Raw genomic sequence first — 21,064 nt, 5'->3', positions numbered from 1 at the left:
GGAGGTGTAGCTTGGAGGTAGAATGCCTCTGGGTGCAATCTCCAAGTACAACACACACAAACCACACACACACACACACACACACACACACACACACACACTGGTGATGAAGGAACATAGCTAAACACTTCAATAAAAAGTTGATTTATTGCTACCTAGGAAATGTCGACTTTCTTTAGAAACAGGGCCAAGGACCCGAAGCCCCGGCCCTGCCATACTGCAGGTCATAATAGAAATGCGCAGGGTTTAGGTACAGAAGCACAAACGTAAGGCCAGAGAAAGGTAGGATAGCTTCTTTCCGGAGGAAAAAAATTGAGGATAAACTCTAGATCTCCAGGCCCAAGAAGGCAACAGGGGCATTATTTTAGCCCTAACTCTTATTTGCCTGGCTTTCTAAATGTCCTTGTATATGTACAGAAGGAACTGAGGGAAGAAGGATGTTTTCTGCTACAGCAGAGATGGAAGGCTGCTTCTACAGGGCCAGCACTAGGGGGCACTGGAACAAAGTATACCAAGCATCACCTGTTAAACTGCCAAAGAGTTTCAACTCAGGAAATTAGAGGAACAGAAGAAATGACCATTGGTGAAACCCAGTGCACTTCCATTTCCAATACAGATCTAAGCCTGTTCTTCGTATAGTCTTCTCAAACAGTTCATTGTATAAAAGGTTTACTGTTCAGGTATATTAAAACTTGAGTTTAAGCTTCAAGCAACTACAATTCAGAGTCTCCTGAATGACAATGTTCTCAATAGTAGAAAAGAAAAATAAACTTTGGCAAGCATTCCTAAAAAGCAATTTGGCAATGTATATCAAGAACCTTAAATGTATGTACAGCTGTTGACATGGCAATTCCATTTCTGACAAGACAGTGACAAGATGAACCAATGGAAAACAGAATAAGATTTTGTTCCGAATGCCCATTACAGCATTAATTTCACTAGTAAAAAATGTTCAGAACTAACTACTCAAGAGAGAAGAGTGGTAAGAAAAGTTAGGATGAAGCTACATGATAGATTACTACACTATGCATTAAAATATTCTCTATAATCACTTAAGAATATATTATGTCAACTGAAAAGACACAAAATTGTAAATACATATGAGCTCAATAAAGCTAGAAATATATAAAAGATAAAGTATTAAAAGAAAACATATCAAGCTAGGTCCGGTAGTGGTGCATACTGGTACTTGGGAGGCTGAGATGGGAGACTCCCTGGCCAAATAACTTAGCAAGACTCTGCTTTTAAAAAAAGATAAAATGGGGCTCAAAGTGTAGCTCAGAGATAAGAGAACTCAAGTTTATGAAAACCTTATATTCTATACCAAAAACTGATCAGCATAATTTATTAGTTAAAAATGTAAATGAACTTATTGGGTGTGGTGGCATGCTTGTAATCCCAGCATTTGAGAGGCTGAGACAGCAGGATCGGGGTTTGCAGACAGCCTTAGCTACTACTTAGTAAGGCCCTCTTCAACTCAGTGAGACCCTGTTTCAAAATAAAGAGAACAAAAAATAGGGCTGAGGGTGTAGCTCAGAGATAAAATGTCCCCGGGTTAAACCCCCAGTACCGCAACAAACAAACAAACAAACAAAACTCTTTAGAATCATCATCATCATCACTGTTACTATTATTATTCTTTGTGGTACTAGGGACTGAACCCAGGGGCATTTTACCTCCAACTTATACCCCAACCCCTTTATCTTAAAACAAGATCTTGCTAAATTGGTAGTCTTGTTTGGAACCCTGAATCCTCCTGTGTCAGTCTGGGATTACCAGTGTGTGCCAACATACCCAGGTCCTCTATCTATAGTTTTTCTGTAACTGAACTTATGACTATAGAAATAAATATGTGGTGGTCAGCTGGTTTGCTCCCGGACTAGCTAAATCATCCATTCTATATTAAATATTTTCCATAAATATTTTCATTCCATATTAAATGAAAAATTATTTCAGGTTTCTTCCAAAGGATATTAAAGATGTTATATATATTTATAAATTTCCCAGTATCTATATTACATTGAAATTTCAGGAAGCCAGTATGGTGGTGCACACTTGTGATCCCAGGACTTGGGAGGCTGAGACAGGAGGATCACGGCTGGCTTCGAACCTGCACGATCCTCCTGTCTGCCTCCCAAGCGCGGGGATTACAAGTGTGAGCCACCACGCCCGGCTCACTTGATCAATTTTTGATTGGGTTATTTGTTTTCTTAGTGGTGAGTTTCTTGAGTTCTCTGTATACTCTAGATATCAATCCTCTATCAGAGGTATAGTTGGCAAAAATTTCTCCCATTCTGTTTTGATGTCTCTCTGTTGAGGTTTTTGATAGTTTCCTTTGCTGTACAGAAGCTCTTCAGTTTCTTGCAATACCACGTATCGATCCTTCTTTTAATTTCTTGTGCCTTTAGGGTCTTTTTGATAAAACTTTTACCTGTGCCTATGTGTTGAAGTATTGGATCTATGCCCTCTCCAAGAAGCTGCAGGGTCTCTGGTTTAATTTCAAACTCTTTGATCCATCTTGAATTGACTCTGCTACAGGATGGGAAAGTGGTTTTATTTCCATTTTTCTGCATCTGGTTAACCAGTCTTGCCAACACTATGTGTTGAAGAGGCTATTTTTTTTCCCCCAGTGTATGTTTTTGGCCCCTTTGTAAAAAAATCAATTGGCTGTAAGTGTACCAATTTATTTCTGAGCCTTTTATTCTACTCCATTGGTCTATGTGTCCGTTTTTATGCCAATACCATGCTGTTTTTATTACTATAGCTTTGTAGTATAGTTTGAAGTCAGGTATTGTGATGCCTCCTGCATGGTTCTTTATTCTGATAACTACTTTGGCTATTCTGGTTTTTTTTCTTTTCCAAATGAATTTTGTCTTTGAGGAATGACCTTGGTAATTTATTGCATTAAATCTGTAGATCACTTTTGAAAGAATAGCCATTTTTTTTTTTTTTTTTTTTTTTGGTGGTACTGGGGGTGGAACCCAGGAGCTTTCTACCTCCGGGCTATACTCCCAGACCTATTTTATACTTTATTTGGAAACAGGGTCTCACTAAGTAGCTGAGGCTGGCTTCGAACCCGTGCGATCCTCCTGTCTCAGCCTCCCGAGCACGGGGATTACAAGCGTGCGCCACCACGCCCGGCGAGAATAGCCATTTTGATGATATTTATTCTGTCTATGCAAGAACAAAGAAGATCTTTTCATTCAGTAAGATATTCTTTGATTTCTTTTTTCAATGTTTTATAATTTTCTTAGAGATCTTTTACCTCCTTGGTTAGCTTTATTCCTAAGTTGTTTTTTTCTTTTTGTGGGATATCCTGAGTGGAAGTGTTTTCTGGATTTTCTTTTCAGTGGATTTATGGTTGACATACAGAAAAGCTTCTGGTATTTTAAGACTGATTTTATATCCAAACACATTGTTCAGTTCTATAAGCTTTTTGGTTGAGTTTGTTGGGTCTTCTTAGTGTCATGTCATTTGCAAATAGGAATAGTTTTAGTTCTTCTTTCCTTATTTGTACTCCTTTGATTTCCTTCTCTTGCCTTATTGCTCTGGCTAGACTTTCAAGTACTATATTGAAAAGAAGTGGTAATAAGGGACATCCTTTTCTTGTTTGTGTTTTTAGGAGGAATTCTTTCAGTTTTCCCCTGTTTAATATGATGTTGGCTGTGGGCCTTCTGTATATTGCCTTTATGATGTTGAGGTATGTTTCTTCTACTCCAATTCTCTGTAGTGCTCTTAGTAGAAATGGGTGTTGTATTTTGTTGAATGCTTTTTCAGCATCTACTGAAATGATATTATATGATTTTTATCTTTGGTTCTGTTTATGTAATAAATTACATAGACTATTTATCATAAGTTGAACCAGCCTTGCCTCTGCCCACAATATTTAAGTCAAAATACTACAGTGATGTTTATTGCAGCACAATTCACAGTAACTAAGTTATAGAACTGGGTGTCCATAATTAGGTGAATGGATAAAGATAATATGTTATTTCTATGCTAATACACAATGAAATTTTACTTAGCTAAAAAGAACAAAATATGTCATTTCCAGAAAAATAGAGGGAACTGTACAACATCAAGTATAGTGAGATAAGCCAGACTAAAAAACTTAAGGGCTACTTGTTTTCTCTCATATGTGGATGCTATAGAGAAAAAAGGAAAGAAGAGAGACCTCATGAAAATGAAGAGAAAGCTGTGGATCAGTGGAAGGAGATCAGGGGAGGGACGAGAGAGGCAAAGGGGAGGTATGGGGTAGAAAACAGACCAAACGATGTTAGATGCATCTGTGAATAAATCACAGTGTTTCACTATCATGTAAGGGGAAGGAGGAGAGAGAGGGAAGGGAAGTGTGGAAAGGAAAAAAGAAGTGATCTCCTGTGCATGTATGTATAGATGTATCACTATGAATTTCATTATTATTTTCAATTACAATTTATCAACAAAAAACTAATAAAAATGAAAAGTTTTATTAAATGATTTCCAAGTCCTCTGACAATTCCAGTAGTATAAGTAGAATAATGTTGCTACTGCAAAAACAACACAAAACAAATTAAGCCATTTTTCTATGATTTGTTCCAGCTCAACGACTCTATGAATCATGTGTCATAAACCAAACCTGTGATTAGTATGGAGAATCAAGACGTTCTTGTCCTAACAGATTTTTTTTTAAATAAACTTTTATTGGTGCATTATAGTCATACATCTCAATGGGGGAAAAAAAAACTTGTAGAGATATACATGCACACATTATGCTACCCAATTCCTAACCCCTTCCCTCCCCCTCCCACCTACCCATGCTTGGCTTCCTGATTGACTTTAATATGTTTAAGTACATCATGTGCTTTGAAGAGTTTCCCTTATCCTCTCTCTTATCCCCTCAGATATGTCACATTCATTGCTCCTCTATAGAGTCCCTTCTTCATCTAAAGTTCCTCCTGTTACCCATTTCTCCCTAATATTTGCACATTAAGAAAAATACCTGATTTCTTATTTTTTTGTGACATTTCACTGTAAATGCCATAATTTTGTTCTCCCTTATGGCTGAGCAAAATTCCATTGTGTACATATCCCATAGTTTTGAAATCCACTCATTCGTTGAAGGACATCTTGGCTGATTCCACAGTTTGACAATGGTGAACTATGAACATGGTTGTTCATGCATTAGTTAGGTATTTGGTTTTCATTCTTTTTGGTAGATACCCAGAGGTAGTTTTGCTGGATCATATGGTAAGTTGGTTTTCCTTCTTTTGAGGATCTTCTATACTGTTCTCCAAAGTGGTTGCACCAAATTGCAATCCCACCAATAATGTATTAGAACTTCTATTTCTCTACACTTATTCCCACGTACTGAAAATCTGAAAGCCAGAAGGTGAGTAACATTGACAGGACGATCCACTCACAACAATTAAAAAAAAAAAAATAGAAGTCACTTGGGTCTGGAAATCTGCTGAGAGATTAGCTGAGGCAGTGGCAGCTTTTGTTGCTTCCTGGCCACACAGGTGAAGAAACCCGCTGGCCCTTTGCTGTGAAGCAGGCCTCAGTTCCAGGCCTGCTGCGCAATGGGCCTGGCCCACTGGCTTCAGACCCAGCCCTGCCGTACGGCAGGCTCCAGGCCTGGCCCGCTGGCTCCAGACCCGGTCTTGCCGCGTGACAGGCTCTGGGCCAGACTGCAGCATGGCGCCAGCCACTACAAGAAAAGTGATTTTTGGAGGGATATCCCAGAAGAGATCAGAAAGCAGACTGCTCCTGCCACACATGCACAGGAATACTTAACAACAACATACTCTAGGAGAGACCAAGAAGGCGGTGGCGGCCGACAGTATTCAGGAGAGGCAGACAGATCCAACCAAATCCACCTTGAATTTTTGAAGAAATCTCTGTAAAAGTAGACTGTTCCTGCCCCACATGCTCAGGAACTTTGAGCAACATACTATGTATACAAAGTTTTGCGGAGACAGACCAAAATGGTGGTAGTGGCGGCGGCCAGTATTCGGGAGAGGCAGACAGATCCAATCCAATCTACCTTGAATTTTTGAAAATATCTCCCCAAAAGTAGACTGCTCTTGCTGCACATGTGCAGGAATTCTGGACAACATACTATGTAAGAAAAATGTCCAGGGCAAGTCGGAGGGAGCCCTGCCCATATTGCTGGGACAATTTGCTGTGCAGGAGGTCTTGGGAGACCTCAACTCAGGGCTGCTGCGCTCTTCTGCGTTGCACTGGGGGTCAGGGTGGGCTTGGAGCAGCGGATCCAGCTCTCCATGGTGAGGCTGGGAGCCTCCTCTTTCAGTGGCAAGATAAAATCCATTGCTGCTAGGGAATTGGGCTCTCAGCTTCTGCAAATGACGTGCTATTTTCCCCTACTAATATATATATATATATATATGGAGGAAAATAGGAACCTCTGTAAACGTCATGCCCACAGTGACAGTAACCAGAGCCTGCTGTGGGGCGAGGCTGGGTCTAGAACCAGCAGGCTGGGCCCAGAGCCTGCCGTGCGGCGAGGCCAGGGGCCCAGATCCTAACAGGTTTTTAAAATGATCTTTGTGTTAAAATGATGTTAAACAACAACAAAACAACTCTTCAAACAGTATCCCAAAGCATAAAATGGAAATAAACCTCTCTCTTTCCCATGTATTTCCCTTAAAAAATTCTACTTTCCAAAATCGACCAAGGTCTCCATCAACAGGTGAATGGATTGCAAAATTATGGGAAATACACACAATGGAATTCTACTCAGCTATAAAGAAGAACAAAATCATGTTATTTGCAAGAAGATGGAAAGACCTGGAGAACACTATGTTAAGTGAGATCAGCCAAGCACAGAAAGAGAAGGGACTTATGTTTTCTCTAATATGCCCAAACTAGGGAGTATCAGGGATACCAGAGGGACTCCAGACAATGGAGGAGAGACCTCACCAAAACTAGAATGGAAGGATGGGAGAAGAAGGCTGAGGTTGATTCATGAAGGAGCTACATCTGAATATGTGTAAAAATATAAATATAGCACGGTTGACCTGGACATTCACTGTTGGGAGGGGGAGAAGGGGAAGCGGGGGGGGGGGGAGAGGACACCAAGCACAGTCTAAATTTATGTCATTTTCAATATCTTCCACATAAAAATAAAAAATAATACTTAAAAAAATCTATTTTATATAAGTAACCAAGGTTATGGTTCTTGTGTTTCTATCTAGATATTTTCAATAGAGCCATCATTATTATTATCTTTTTTTTTTTTTTTTTTTTTTTTTGGTGGTACTGGGGTGGAACCCAGAGGCTTTCTACCTCCGGGCTACACTTCCAGACCTATTTTTTATATTTTTATTTGGAAACAGGGTCTCACTAAGTTGCTGAGAGCCTCATTAAGTAGCTGAGGCTGGCTTCGAACCTGTGCGATCCTCTTGTCTTAGCCTCCCAAGTGCTGGGATTACAAGCGTGCGCCACCACGCCCGGCTGTATTCTACTTCTGAGCTACACCCCCAGCCCTGGTTTTTTTTTTTTAATTATTATTCTTTATTTTGAAACAGGCTCTCACTAAGTTGCAAAGGGCCTCACTAAGTAGCTGGGGCTGACCATGAATCACGGTCCTCCTGTCTCAGCTCCCAAATGCAGGGATTACAGGTGTGCACCACCACGCCTGGCTAAAAGAGCCATTAATATCCTTAGCATGTACTAGCTAATTTTAGAGCTAAAAACAATCTTTTCAATACAACTTTTAATTTTATAAATAAGTAACCCGAGGCACAAATTAGTTATTTTTGAGTTGCTACCTATAGTTGGAAAGCACTTTACAATTGTTCATAAAATGCTTTGACCTAAATTATATGTCCTAAAATTATACAAGGGGCTTTCTTCAAAGTTATGAAAGTTAATGACATGACTGCCACTATAGTCATTTTAAAGTTTGCATGTGTCGGGATTATGACTTAGAGTATCACCTTAAACTACAGATACAACTAAAACACAATGAATAATTGCTGGATATACTTTGGATGAAAAAACTACAAACAGCAACAACCCAGGCATCTGGCAACAGATGAGTGCTTAAAGAAAACGTGACATGTACATACAATGGCGCTTTACTCCTTCATAACAAAGAACAAGATTATGTTATGTGTAGGAAAATAGATGAAACTTGTGAGATTGCCCAGTCTCTGAAATTCAAGGGCTGTATGATTTTTCTCATACATGGAAGCTATAGAGAAAAATAAAAAGAAAAGAGACTTTAGATGAAAGAGGATAGGGCAGTAAAAGAGTCTGGGGGGAGGAAGGGAAAGAGGAGGAGGCCTGAGCAAGGAAAGTGAATCACTAATGCTGTGTTCAAATATGAAGGATCACTACCAAGCTCACGAACACACAGGACAGGGCAGGGAAGCAGAGTGGGATCCGGGGGAAAGGCCACAACTGACATAAACGCACCACCCCGAATCCCACTATGCTCAATAATTCAGTGCACCAACAAATTAACAACCTCAAAGTGAGATCAAATAAACTAAGCAGAGAGACTTTTGAATACAATATAAAGGCACACAAAGCTACAAATATAAATCAATAGAATAGTAAAGCACCTAAAAGATCTGGCATAAAGAAAACCAGTACAGGTCATAAATATTGTCACTGTGTCAATGACAAACATAAAAGTTGTAGCTGACTGATGATAAAAATGACACTAATTAGAAGAATGAGCCAGACAAAAATTAAACAAAGAACTTCAAAATAATTCTGCTGAACATCAGGATTAAAAAAAACAAAACAGAAATATAACTGGGCATGGTAACGTGCACTTGTAATCCCAAAACTTGGGAGCCTGAGATAGGAAGATGGCAGCTTTGCAGCCAGCACCAGCAACTTAGTAAGGCCCTCAGCAACTTAGTGAAACCAAATTTCAAATTAAAAAGTAAAACAGGGACGGGCGTTGTGGTGCACGCTTGTAATCCCCGCACTTGGGAGGTGGAGACAGGTGGATCATACAGGTTCGAAGCTAGCCGCCCTCGCTTAAGAGACCCTATTTCCAAATAAAAAAATATAAAACAGGTCTGGGAGTATAGCCCATGTAGCCTGGCAGTAGAAGGGCTTCAACCTAAAAACCCAGAAATGCTCAAAGAAGTGTACTTAAAAATAGTTTTTTTTTGGGTGGGTGTGGGGACGGAACCCAGGGGCATTCGATCTCTGAGCTACACCACCTGCCCTAGTTTTTTTTATTCTTTTTATTTTGAAACAGGGTCTCACTGAGTTGCATAAGGCCTCACTAAGTAGCTAAGGCTGTCTGCAAACTATGACCCTCTGTCTCAGCCTCCCGAATGCTGGGATTACAAGTGTGCACCACCATGCCCCACAAAAACAGAATTTTTGAGGCTCAGGATATATCTCATTGTTACCACCACCTAGTGTTCACAAAACCCTGGGTTCAATCCCTGATACTGCAAAACACAAACAAGCAAAACAAATAAAAAGAAACTAATAGAAATTCTCTTTCCAATTATGAAACACAGTTATGAAAAAAAAAAAGATACAATTTAAGTTAGGTTTAAAGCAGGACTGAACTAGACTGGCAAGCCACGGCAGCACTGACACAGCTCGAGCTCTCTTGTGGACATGGTCCATGCACCGCAGTGGAGACCTGCTGTGGACTGCTGGAAAGGCGCGAGTGAGGACCTTGAGGGCAAATGAGACAAGAGGCTCGATGATGAAAAACAGGAGGCAGCAGGAAAATCAGAAATAAAAATTTCAGAAAAGAAAAAATAGTAGAAAAGATAAAAGAAAAAGAATGGCAAGAGAAGGCAAGAAGAATTTAAAAAGAATACAGAGAACTAAAGTGCTCATACTAGAGGAACAATTAGCAGATAAGAGTCAGATCTTGAATTTACAAAAGAAATGTTTTGGTGTAAATAATACAGTTTGTAGCCAGATAATCTCAGTAGTTGGGAGGTTGAAACAGAAGGATCATAGGTTTGTGACCAGCCTCAGCAATTTAGTGAGACCCTGTTTCAAAATAAAAAATAAATTAGGGCTGGGTGTGGTTGCGCACACTTGTAATCCCAGCATTTGGGAGGCTGAGACAGGAGGATTGCGGTTCAGGACAGCCTCAGCTGCTTAGTGAGGTCCTTTGCAACTCAATGAGACCCTGTTTCAAAATAAAGAATAAAAAATAGGGCTGGGGGTGAAGCTTGGAGGTAGAATGCTCCTGGGTTCCATCCTCAGTACTGCCCCCCCCCAAAAAAAAGGGCTGGGAGTATAGCTCAGAGGTAGAAGGCCCCTAGGCTCAATCCCCAGTAACCCCTACCACCACCACTAATAATTTAGTTTAAGGAATAGATGCTCTGAACTCATCTTCAAGAAATGAGAGCACAGAGTTCTAAAAGTTATTACGCCGGGCGTGGTGGGCACGCTTGTAATCCCCGCGCTTGGGAGGCAGAGACAGGAGGATCGCGCAGGTTCGAAGCCAGCCGCGCTGGCGTAAGAGACCCTGTTTCAAAAATATAAAATAGGTCTGGGAGCGTAGCCCAGAGGTAGAAGGGCTTCCAGGAACCCCAGTACCACAAAAAAAAAAAAAAAAAAAAAAAAAAAAAAGTTATTATAAGATAAAATTACACAGTATAGGAAAACATCAAGAACCTAAAAAGAGAGGGCCTACAGGATCAGAGAAGATCTTTGCCAGCTAATTCCTCTGATAAAATGGGCAACTGAACTGCGTAGCCATTTCACAAAAGAAATACGAATGGCCTATATATACATGAAAAATGTTCAACATCATTAGCAATCAGACAGATGCAAATTAAAACTACACTGAGATTCCATCTAACCCCAGTCAGAATGGCAATCATCAAGAAATTCAACAACAAATGCTAGCAAGGATGTGGGGAAATATGAACTCTTACACTACTGGTAGGATTGCAAATTAGTGCAGTTGCAATAGACCAGTGAGGAGATTCCTCAGGAAATTGGGAATGGATCAATACCTTTCCTGGGTATTTTTCCAAAGGTACTGATCTCAGATTATAGCAGCACAATTCACAATAGCCAAGTTATGAAGCCAACCTAGGTGTCCATCAAGACTGTGAAGACTTCATGTGATATTTTATATTCTCTTGGTATCTATGACCCCTTCAACTTGTAGCATAATTTACTTTACTTTCAGTTCTGCCAAATGCTACAATCATAAGTATAGTATCTTTTGTGCTGGGTATTTAACCTCTTGACAGGTATTCATAGGCAAATGAGAGAACTCCAATCCTGCTGCCAAGGGGTTAAAACCAGGAACCTAGCCAGTCTTGGTGGCGCACGCTTGTAATCCCCGCTTGGGAGCTTGGGAGGCAGAGATAGGAGGATCGCGCAGGTTTGAAGCCAGCCGCGCGCGCTGGCTTAGGAGACCCTGTTTCCAAATAAAAAATGTAAAAATAGGTCTGGGAGTGTAGCCCAGAGGTAGAAGGGCTTCCAGGAACCCCAGTACCACCAAAAAACCAAAAAACAAACAAAACAAAACAACCCAGGAACCTCAATTGTTATTAAATCATAGCTTAAAAACAAAACAAAAGCCAGGCCTGGTAGCTCATTTCTGTAATCCCAGTACCTGAAAGGCTAAGAGAGGATCAGAGGTTCAAGGACAGCCTCAGCAAGTAGTGACTCTCAACAACCTAGTGAGACCATGTTTAAAAAAAAAAAAGCTGGGGGATGTAACTCAGAGGTAGAATGTTCCTGGGTTCAATCCCCAGTGCCACAAAAAATAAAAACAAACCTAATAATGTTGTTATTGTTGCTGATTCCACAGCACCAGTTACTAAATTGAAAACAAAGCTTACAACAGAACAAAATATAATGTAGCATTTACCAGCACCATTCAGCAATACAGCCTGAACCATACCTCCTTGAACTATTTCATAACTTGTCAAGAAAAGCAGGTGCAGCATATGGTGTGCACCTAGTATTAAAACTGCTTGCTCTTAAAATTGAGTAGGAAGGAGGATGTTAAAAGTACATTGTGTAGAAGAATGAAGACACACTGCCGCTAAAAGGTACTAGTTTGATACTAAGAACCAAGTGATGAAAACGGCCAACTTTTGCAAGCTGTGGAATCTCCTGATTGTACAGACTGTCTAGTTTTTGTTTATTTCTAATGTTTTGACTATTTCTAATGATGGAGTCCATTAGAAGGGGGAAAGAAACTACCTCTTTTTGTCTGGCTCAAGGGTATGTTTTAGGCTCCAAGGGAACAACTTCAACAGGGTTTTGGCATTTCCTTTCAATTTTAAAACATGCTTAGTACACTGTACCAGTTAAACTTTGGTTAACTGTTATGTTAACAAATATGACACCTGCAATGTTTGATTAAGTAACTAATTTAATACAAAAGGAGAATTTATTCATTATGATAAAGTTTTAGGAAACATATGTAAACTGACTATATACAATCATTAAAAATAGTTCCTTATATTTTTAATATATAAGGTAGGTAATTCAAATGATGTCCATGGAAAAATGACACAAATGAAAAACCTCAGAATAAAAATGATTATGTATAATATGATTTTTGGGGGGGGCACTAAGGGTTGAGCTAAGGGCATTCTCCCTCTGAATTACATCCTCAGCCCTTTTATATTTTTATTTTGAAATAAGGTCTCACTAACTTGCTGAGGCTGTCCGTGAACCTGTGATTCTCCTGTCTCAGCCTCCCAAGTGCTGGGATTATAGGTGCGCACCACCCTGCCTGGTTTAATATAAATTCTTGATATAAAAATAGTATATATAGCCAGGAGTGGTGGCACATGCTTGTAATCCTAGCTACTCATGAGGCCCTTTGCAACTTAGTGAGACCTTGTTTCAAAAATAAAAAAGGAAAGACTAATAAATATGGCTGGGGGTGCAGCTCAATGTAGGATGTTTCTAGGTTCCACTCCTGGTACTGCAAAAAAAAAAAAAAAAAAAAAGATAGTATATACAGTCAATCTTCTCTAATATTATCATATTAAAGATGAAACACCTTCCTTCTTTTTGTAGTGTTGGGATTGAACCCAGGCCTTGTGCATGCTAGGCGAGAGCTCTACCACTGAGCTACATCCCATCTCTTTATTTTACTTTATTTGTTTGTTTGTTTGCTTATGTGGGAGAGAAAGGGTCTTGCTAAGTTACCCAGGCTGTCTTTGAACTTAAGATCCTCTTGCCTCAGGCTTCTAAGTGGCTAGGATCACAGGTGTGTGCCACCTTGCCCTGCATATAACATGGTTCTAAAGTTTTCTTTCTTCCTTTCCTTCCTTCTTTCTTTTTTTTGTAGTACTGGGATGGAATCCAGGGGCTTTCTACCTCTGAGCTACACCCCCAGCCCTATTTTTTATTCTTTATTTTGAAACAGGGTCTCACTGAGTTACAAAGGGCCTAAGTAGCTGAGGCTGTTCGCGAACCGTGATCTTCCTGTCTCAGCCTCCCAAATGCTGGGAGTACAAGCATGCGCCACCATATCCAGCTGTGATTTTTTTTAACTAATAAAAGAATCTTAATTTAAAATTTGCTTCTCAGGGCTGAAATTATCAATAAATTAGAGAAACCATGTGGCTAGCCAATATATTACCATCCTAAAACAAACAAAAAAACCCCCCAAAGCCCCAACTATTGTCCAAATGCAGAGAAACCCTCAAATTATTAATCAGGAAAAAAAAAACCCAAAAAAAAACAAACAAAAAAACCCCCAAAACAACCATTGTTTTCTCTAAGAATGCTCATAGTAAGCATTTGGTTTTATATGCAAACATACTATCTTTAGGGCTAAATAGCTTTTGTTTTGTTAAGATATTTATTTTATATTTGTTTATATTTATATTTTATATTTGTATCAGGTAATTGTGATGCATGAAGTTTTTGTCTTGATTCTCTTGATGGTTCTTTTTTCTTTTATCATTATTATGATCATTATTTTTTACAATGTGCTCACTTTTTTTTTTTTTTTTTGGTGGTACTGGGGTTCCTGGAAGCCCTTCTACCTCCGGGCTACACTCCCAGACCTATTTTTACATTTTCATTTGGAAACAGGGTCTCCTAAGCCAGCGCGCGCGGCTGGCTTCGAACCTGCGCGATCCTCCTGTCTCTGCCTCCCAAGCGCGGGGATTACAAGCGTGCGCCACCACGCCCGGCACAATGTGCTCACTTTAAAAAAAATTTTATTTGTGGAAAATTCTTTAAGGCATCTTCCTTTTGGAGAGATTTAGATTTGATTCTGTTAGGGGCTTTGGGATACTGCTACTACAGAACACTTAAAAATAAGAATCTCTACTTGTTTTTTAACCTTTCTTTTCTTTCTTTCTTTCTTTTTTTTGTGGTACTGGGGGTGGAACCCAGAGGCTTTCTACCTCCGGGCTATACTCCCAGACCCATTTTATATTTTATTTGGAAACAGGGTCTCACTAAGTTGCTGAGAGCCTCACTAAGTAGCTGAGGCTGGCTTTGAACCCGTGCGATCCTCCTGTTTCAGCCTCCCAAGCGCAGGGATTACAAGCGTGCGCCACCATGCCCGGCCCTTCTTTCTTTTTTTTAACCACTGAAATAGAATTCAGCCAGGAATGGTGGCACAAACCTGTAATCCCAGTACTTGGAAGGCTGAGACAGGAGGATTGAAGGTTTATGGCAAGCCTCAGCAACTTAGTGAGACCCTTTTTCCAAATAAAAAATTAAAATTGGCTGGTAGACCACCCTTGGTTTCAATCCCCAGAACCAATATATAAATAAATGAAAATAATAAATAAAATTATAAAAAGATAGAATTCTAGGGAAAATTATTTCATGGCTATGAATTTTTACAAGAGACCTATTTTCCCATTCCTTTAATCAATGACAAATTTCAGACAGACTATTTTCTTTAATGCTGACCCCATGAAACGAGCTGATATCCATTTATTCCTCTTTACTCTTGTGCTGGGCATAAGGACCTCAATTTTATAGGGATAAGTCACCACCTATTAGACACCCTACCTTGGAAGAACTTTGGACTTTTGTGATATTAAAAAAAATCCTCCAGCACTTGGGAGGCTGAGACAGAAAGAAAGATCACAGGTTTGCATACAGTCTAGTAGGGCACTCTGCAACTTAGTAAGACCCTGTTTCTAAATAAAATAAAATAGGACTGGGGGTGTAGCTTGGACGTAGAATGCCTCTGGGTTCAATCTCAGGTGCCTCAGGGAGGAAAAAAAAAAGAAGAGAAAATGATTCTTAGTATTTAGCAGGTTTTAATGATCTTTTTGACTTCCTTGGATACAACTTTTACTCACACCTTAGCCTTATTTTCCTTTTTGTTTTGCATGATCATGAATATATTAAAACTAAATTTTTTTATTCAACATTTTTTTTTTTTTTTTTGGCAGTACCAGATGTAACCCAGGGGCATTATACCTTGGAGTTACTACACCCCAGCCTTACTTTTCAGTCTTTTTCTTTTTGAAGCAGGGTCTTACTGAGTTGTGAAGGGCCTAAGTAGCTGAGGCCATCTGTAAACCGCGATCCACCTGTCTCAGCGTACTGAATGCTGGGATTACAAGTGTGCGCCATCATGCCCAGTTTTTTATTCAACATTTGAAGTTGTTTAAAACTTAAAGGGGATTGTTTGCTTTGAGCCTATAGGTGTTATACTGCCAGAATCAAAACTACACCTTGCTAGGCGTGGTAGATGTCTATAATACCAGTACTTAAGAAGCTGAGATAGAAGAATCACAGACTTAACACAGTCTCAGCAACACAGTGAGATCCTACTATGTTTCAAAAAAATAAAACAAAACAAAATAAAAAGGGCTGGGAGTATACCTTTTTAGAAGGTAGAAAACATTTATGGGTTCAATCTCTAGTACCTCAAAAAAAGAAAAAAAGCTATACCGTTCACTATTATTCTTTCTTGTAGCATGTCAGTTATCAGAGCACGTATGCCTTCTATAATATTATAATTATTTCAATATTTTTGTGTTGATATATATCAATATATATCTATGTGTATATATAGTGTGTATGTCTCTTGCTTAAAAACTTGTTATCTTTCAAGAGAGCTAAACACAAGAAAAAACTGGTAACAATGAATTAAATATTTTATTAATTTAATAAGTTTATATGGCTGAAAATAAATTATTAAGTAATGAGTTAAACAAGATTATTATTTTAATAATAACCTTTCTGCCTACGGAAACTCTTACTTACTTTGGAAGGAGAACCATCAGTAATTTTCACCAACTGCCAAAGAATCGAGTAATGGGAACACTGCAGTGCCTGTACGACTATCTGTATCAAATGAAAAAAAAATTATTCAATAAAAAATTTCAAACAAATAAGACATTTAAATTTTCATAGTACTCGGAGAATAATATTTATAATGGCTTTTATTTATTTATTTTTTATAATACAGTTGAAGTCTAAAATTTTTGAGAATTATTAAGAATACAATAGAAGATAAAACATGAAGAGAATAAAGATAGAATATATCTTAATAATCTGAAGCATAAATTAACTCAGTTAAACAAAAACAGAGTATCATGATTATTTTGCTTAGTTAATAATTTGATGAAGCTATTTATACACTTTTTTTTTTGTGGTACTGGGGATCCAGGAGCCTTCTATCTCTGAGCTACACGCTCAGCCATATTTTATTTTTTACTTTGAAGCAGAGTCTTAGTTGCTCCTGTCCTTGCTAAATCCTGGCAGCAAACTTGCCATCCTTCTATCTCAGCCTCCCAAGTATTGGGATTACAACTATGAGCCACCAGACCTGGCTTATCCAAATTTTAAAATTGAAATATTGTTTATTTTGTTTTAAAATAATTTTAATATGAAATATATGACTTAGACCAAAAAGCATATTAAACAACACAAAGCTTAATGAATAAATATGAAGCAAAAATACTTGTGTGATCAACATCCCATCAAGAAATAACACTGTTAGCATCTCATCCCAATATAATCTTTTTTCTCCTAATAACAGTTATTTTAATTTATGTGGTAATCAGTCTATTTTAATTACTTAAATCTGCATCCTTAAAATTTGATGCCTAGTTGAGTACACTGAATAAATGAAACAAAGAAAGTCACTTTGTGACTTCTTGCATTTAACATTTATGTTGGCAGCCAGCCTCAGCAACTTAGTCCCTCCCCAGTTTAGTGAGATTCTGTTTCAAAATAAAAAATAAAACAGGACTGGAACAGCTCTGGAATAAGATGCCTCAGATTCATTCCCTGGTGCTCCCCTGAAACATTTATGTTTAAAACTCATACATGCTGCATGTACCTATAGTTTATTAGTTTTTAATTTTGTAAAATATTTAGAACATCCCCCTATTAATTCAGTCTAATGTTCATAAACTTACACTGCTTTGAATTTTAGGTCATTATAGATAACTGCTCTAAACATTCTTTTATTTGTCTAGTGAAAACACTGCACATGTGTTTCTCTATGGCAGAGATTATGCATGTACATGTACAAATAAATAAAAACTTTTTAAAAACAGGATCTCATAAGAATAGAAGGAAGACCAGTAGAGAAAGGGGACCAAGGTAGAGGGAATGGAGGGAGAAAAGAAAAACACTGAGGAGTTAAAGTGACCAAACTAGGTAAGGTATGTGCGTGTATAAATATGTAACAGCCAAACCCCACTACTACATATAATCATAATGCACAATATAAAAAAATCCTGATCTCACATACATACCAAAAACAGAAACAAAAAACCCCTGCAAAACAGCCTATAATTCCAGTATGTGGGAGAGGCTAAAACAGGATCTCAGGTTTGAGGCCAGTCTCATCAACTTAGGCCTTCAGGAAATTATTGAGATGTATTTATTGAGACTTAGTTTTTACTTATTCAAAGTAGAAAACAAAATTGGGCTATGGGTGTATCTCAGAGGTAGAATGCCCTTGATTTCAATCCCCAGAACACGGGTGCGCGTGCATACACACACACACCCTGGCAGTTCCTAATAAAGTTAAAAGGGTTGGGCAGATCTTCTGGGGCTTGATCTTGAGTACATTAAAAAAATGTGTGTGTGTGTGTGTGTACACATGTATATACACACACACACACTATAGATGTAGAATTATACTCATGAAAAATTATATGCATGAAAATGTGTATATGTATATATACATATGTATATGTGTATATATGTGTATGTATATACACACTGTAGATGTAGCAATTATACTCATGAAAAAATATACTCATGAAAAATGTGTGCATATATATACACATATGTATATATATGTATATATATACACACATACACTTACTATAGATGTAGCAATTATACTCATGAAAATTTACTTAAAAAACCTTATGTTCAAATATGAGTTACATTTACTGTACTCAAATGTTCACAACAGCCTTAGTTGTGACAGCCAAATTGGAAAAAAAATTAAATGTCTTTCAACTAGTGAATGGATAAGACAAGATGAGATGTATCCCAAGAGTGGAATACCTAAATTCTACATGCTCTTTGGGAACTGGGCAATTTATCCTATTTACTGTATTGCTAGCACTAGCAGGCATAATATACTATAAATTAAAAAAAAAGGTATTTGGAAGTTTGAAAACCTCAAATAAAAAATTCAGACAGCAAAAGGTTAACCTCTGTCTGTAGCCTTTCCAAAGAATTGGTTACATAGCAGGTTAATGCAACTAATCCTTGGCAACTCAAAACTCTGAAATATTACTGTCAAGCTTACTTATAAATTCCTAGTAACAGAAGTAGGAAAGGATGTGAAGAACATTATGTTGACATTAAGTCCAGTAGAAATATTATATTCTCCTTTTGTAATTTCTTTCTCCACTAATGTACAAAAAGAGATTTGGTGTACAGAGAAAAGCACACTGGCCATGGAGTCCACATCTACTCTTGAAGAGTTTATGGACATAGCCTTTTCTCCCCAAATACACTGTAAACTACATTAAGAAAGTATCTTGCTCCTTCCCATCTCAGTGAGCTGTTCAAAACAAAATGAATAATATCTGCTATTATCACTGAAGTTGAAATCAACATGTGTAAAAATAATCTAATATATACTATATCTAAACCATTAAAAAGATAATACGAGAGCAGGGCGTGGTGGCACACGCTTGTAATCCCCATGCTTGGGTGGCCAAGACATGAGGATCGCACAGTTCAAAGCCAGCCTCAGGTACTTAGTGAGGCTCTCAGCAACTTAGTGAGACCCTGTTTTCAAATAAAGTATAAAAAAGGTCTGGGAGTATAGCCGGGAGGTAGAAAAGACCCAGTAACACACACACACACACACACACACACACACACACACACACACACACACCATGACACTTTGTGGATATAGAATCATGTATAAAAGTAGAATTAGGGGATACTCATATTTTCAAGATAAGAACACTTACTTAAATTATTTCAGGAAACAGAGGTGGAATACTTGCAAACTCATTCTATAAAACCAGTATCACCTTGATACCAAAGCCAAATAAAAAATCCTCAAAGAAAGTTACAGACCTATATTCCTAATGACCAGATAAGTAAAAGCTTTCAATAAAAGACTAGTAATTCACATTCAAACCTATATCAAATGAATTGTGCATCACGACCAAGTTGTTTTCATTCCAGCAATATAAGGATGGTTCAATATATATAAGCCAATAAATATAATTCATACATAAATAGAATCAACAACAAAAAGCAAATGATCATTTTGATAGAGAATGGGGTGGGAAGAGAGGAAGGGCTAAATGAGTCTTGTGTGCATGTATATCTCTACCATTTTATACCCCATTAAGACGTATGACTACAGGTGTCTTGTTTTCAAGTCACTCCCTGATGTAGCGCTTTATAATTTATGTCCCTTCTTTCTGCCTTGCAATAATAAAAATTGCTTAAGCTTACAGCAAATAGTTCTGGCTATTCTTTTCTAAAAATTGCTAAGAACAAGAACCAGCAGCTCCATCTCACACTGCTAAAGTTTGGATGCCCACGTGGGACTCTATCTCTGGCTCTGTTATGGAGCCCAATGGTGGTCCAGCCTGCCGATGGTGGCCTAAGCCACTACATCCTGAAGGTCAGTAACTTCCCCAAAACGTGATTGGATCCTGGTGAATGACTGGATAACCAGCATCAATGGACTCTCCGTGGAGAACCCCTTGCCACTGCTTAGCTATGGCAGACTTTCCAGGGGAGGGGAAAATTCCCCTTTAGATAGTGTAGGGCAAACAAGAAGGGACATTGAGCCTCCTCTCAGCATACTAAAAAGGCTCAGTGGCTGCCAGCTGTGATCTGGGATCCATACCCTTTGGGGTAAGATCCTCACTGCCTATTGCCTGTGTAAGGGGTGCAGGGCCAGTGCTTGGTACTTATTGAGGCTTCAAGGAAACCCATTATTGTCTACTAATGTCTAAATGAGTGCCCATCCATGCTGACCCCATCAAAGGTGGGATACTCTTAAAAAGCCCTATAAAAAGTTAAATCCAGCCGGGAGGGTGGCATACTCTTGTAATCCCCGCACTTGGGAGGCGGAGACAAGAGGATCGCGCAGGTTCGAAGCCAGCAGTGCTGGCTTAAGAGACCCTGTTTCCAAATAAAAATATAAAATAGGTTTGGGAGTGTAGCCTGGAGGTGGAAGGGCTTCCAGGAACCCCAGTACCACACACAAAAAGTTAAATCCAATGCAGGCTTATAGGGACGAACTAGTTTGGAGTTCAGTCTGTCCATAAGCTGTTTTTACTGGCTGAACTTAAAGAAATTAAAAGGGATCTTGGTAGTTATACTACTGACCCCAAACAATAGGCACAGGCATTCAGGTTGCTCAGTCCTTTACTCGGTAGAAGGAGGCCATCCTCAGAGATAAATTCTTAACTCAGTCTGCACCTGATATAAAAGGAAAACTCTAAAAACTGGTATTGGGAGTCAGACAAATTTAAACTGAAATCATTACTGCAGGCTGCTAATTCAGTTTATAATAATAAGAACTTGGAAAGGGAAAAAGAGAAGGACAAACGAAATGGAAAAATTCGGGATGCCATGCGTATGAACACCAATCCCACAAAAGTCTTGGCTCGAGTCTGTTTTAAGTGTGGACAGCCAGGAAATCTCCAGT

General features: G+C 38.6%; 1 protein-coding gene across 1 annotated transcript in view; it reads right to left on the bottom strand.

Moving 5' to 3' along the window:
• The window catches only part of STAG1 (STAG1 cohesin complex component), a gene marked incomplete at both ends in the record, with an annotated part of 279,463 nt that overhangs the window by 48,367 nt on the left and 210,032 nt on the right, over nucleotides 1-21,064 (bottom strand). Inside the window, one exon of the mRNA XM_080695497.1 lies at nucleotides 16,168-16,248. Coding sequence (XP_080551623.1) covers nucleotides 16,168-16,248 — 81 coding nt within the window. The remainder of the gene's footprint in view (nucleotides 1-16,167; nucleotides 16,249-21,064) is intronic.

The sequence above is a fragment of the Muscardinus avellanarius genome (assembly GCF_963383645.1).
Source record: "Muscardinus avellanarius genome assembly, chromosome: 5".
NCBI lineage: Eukaryota > Metazoa > Chordata > Mammalia > Rodentia > Gliridae > Muscardinus > Muscardinus avellanarius.
Note: the sequence above shows the minus strand (reverse complement) of the source record. Positions and strands in the feature narration are given on the sequence as shown.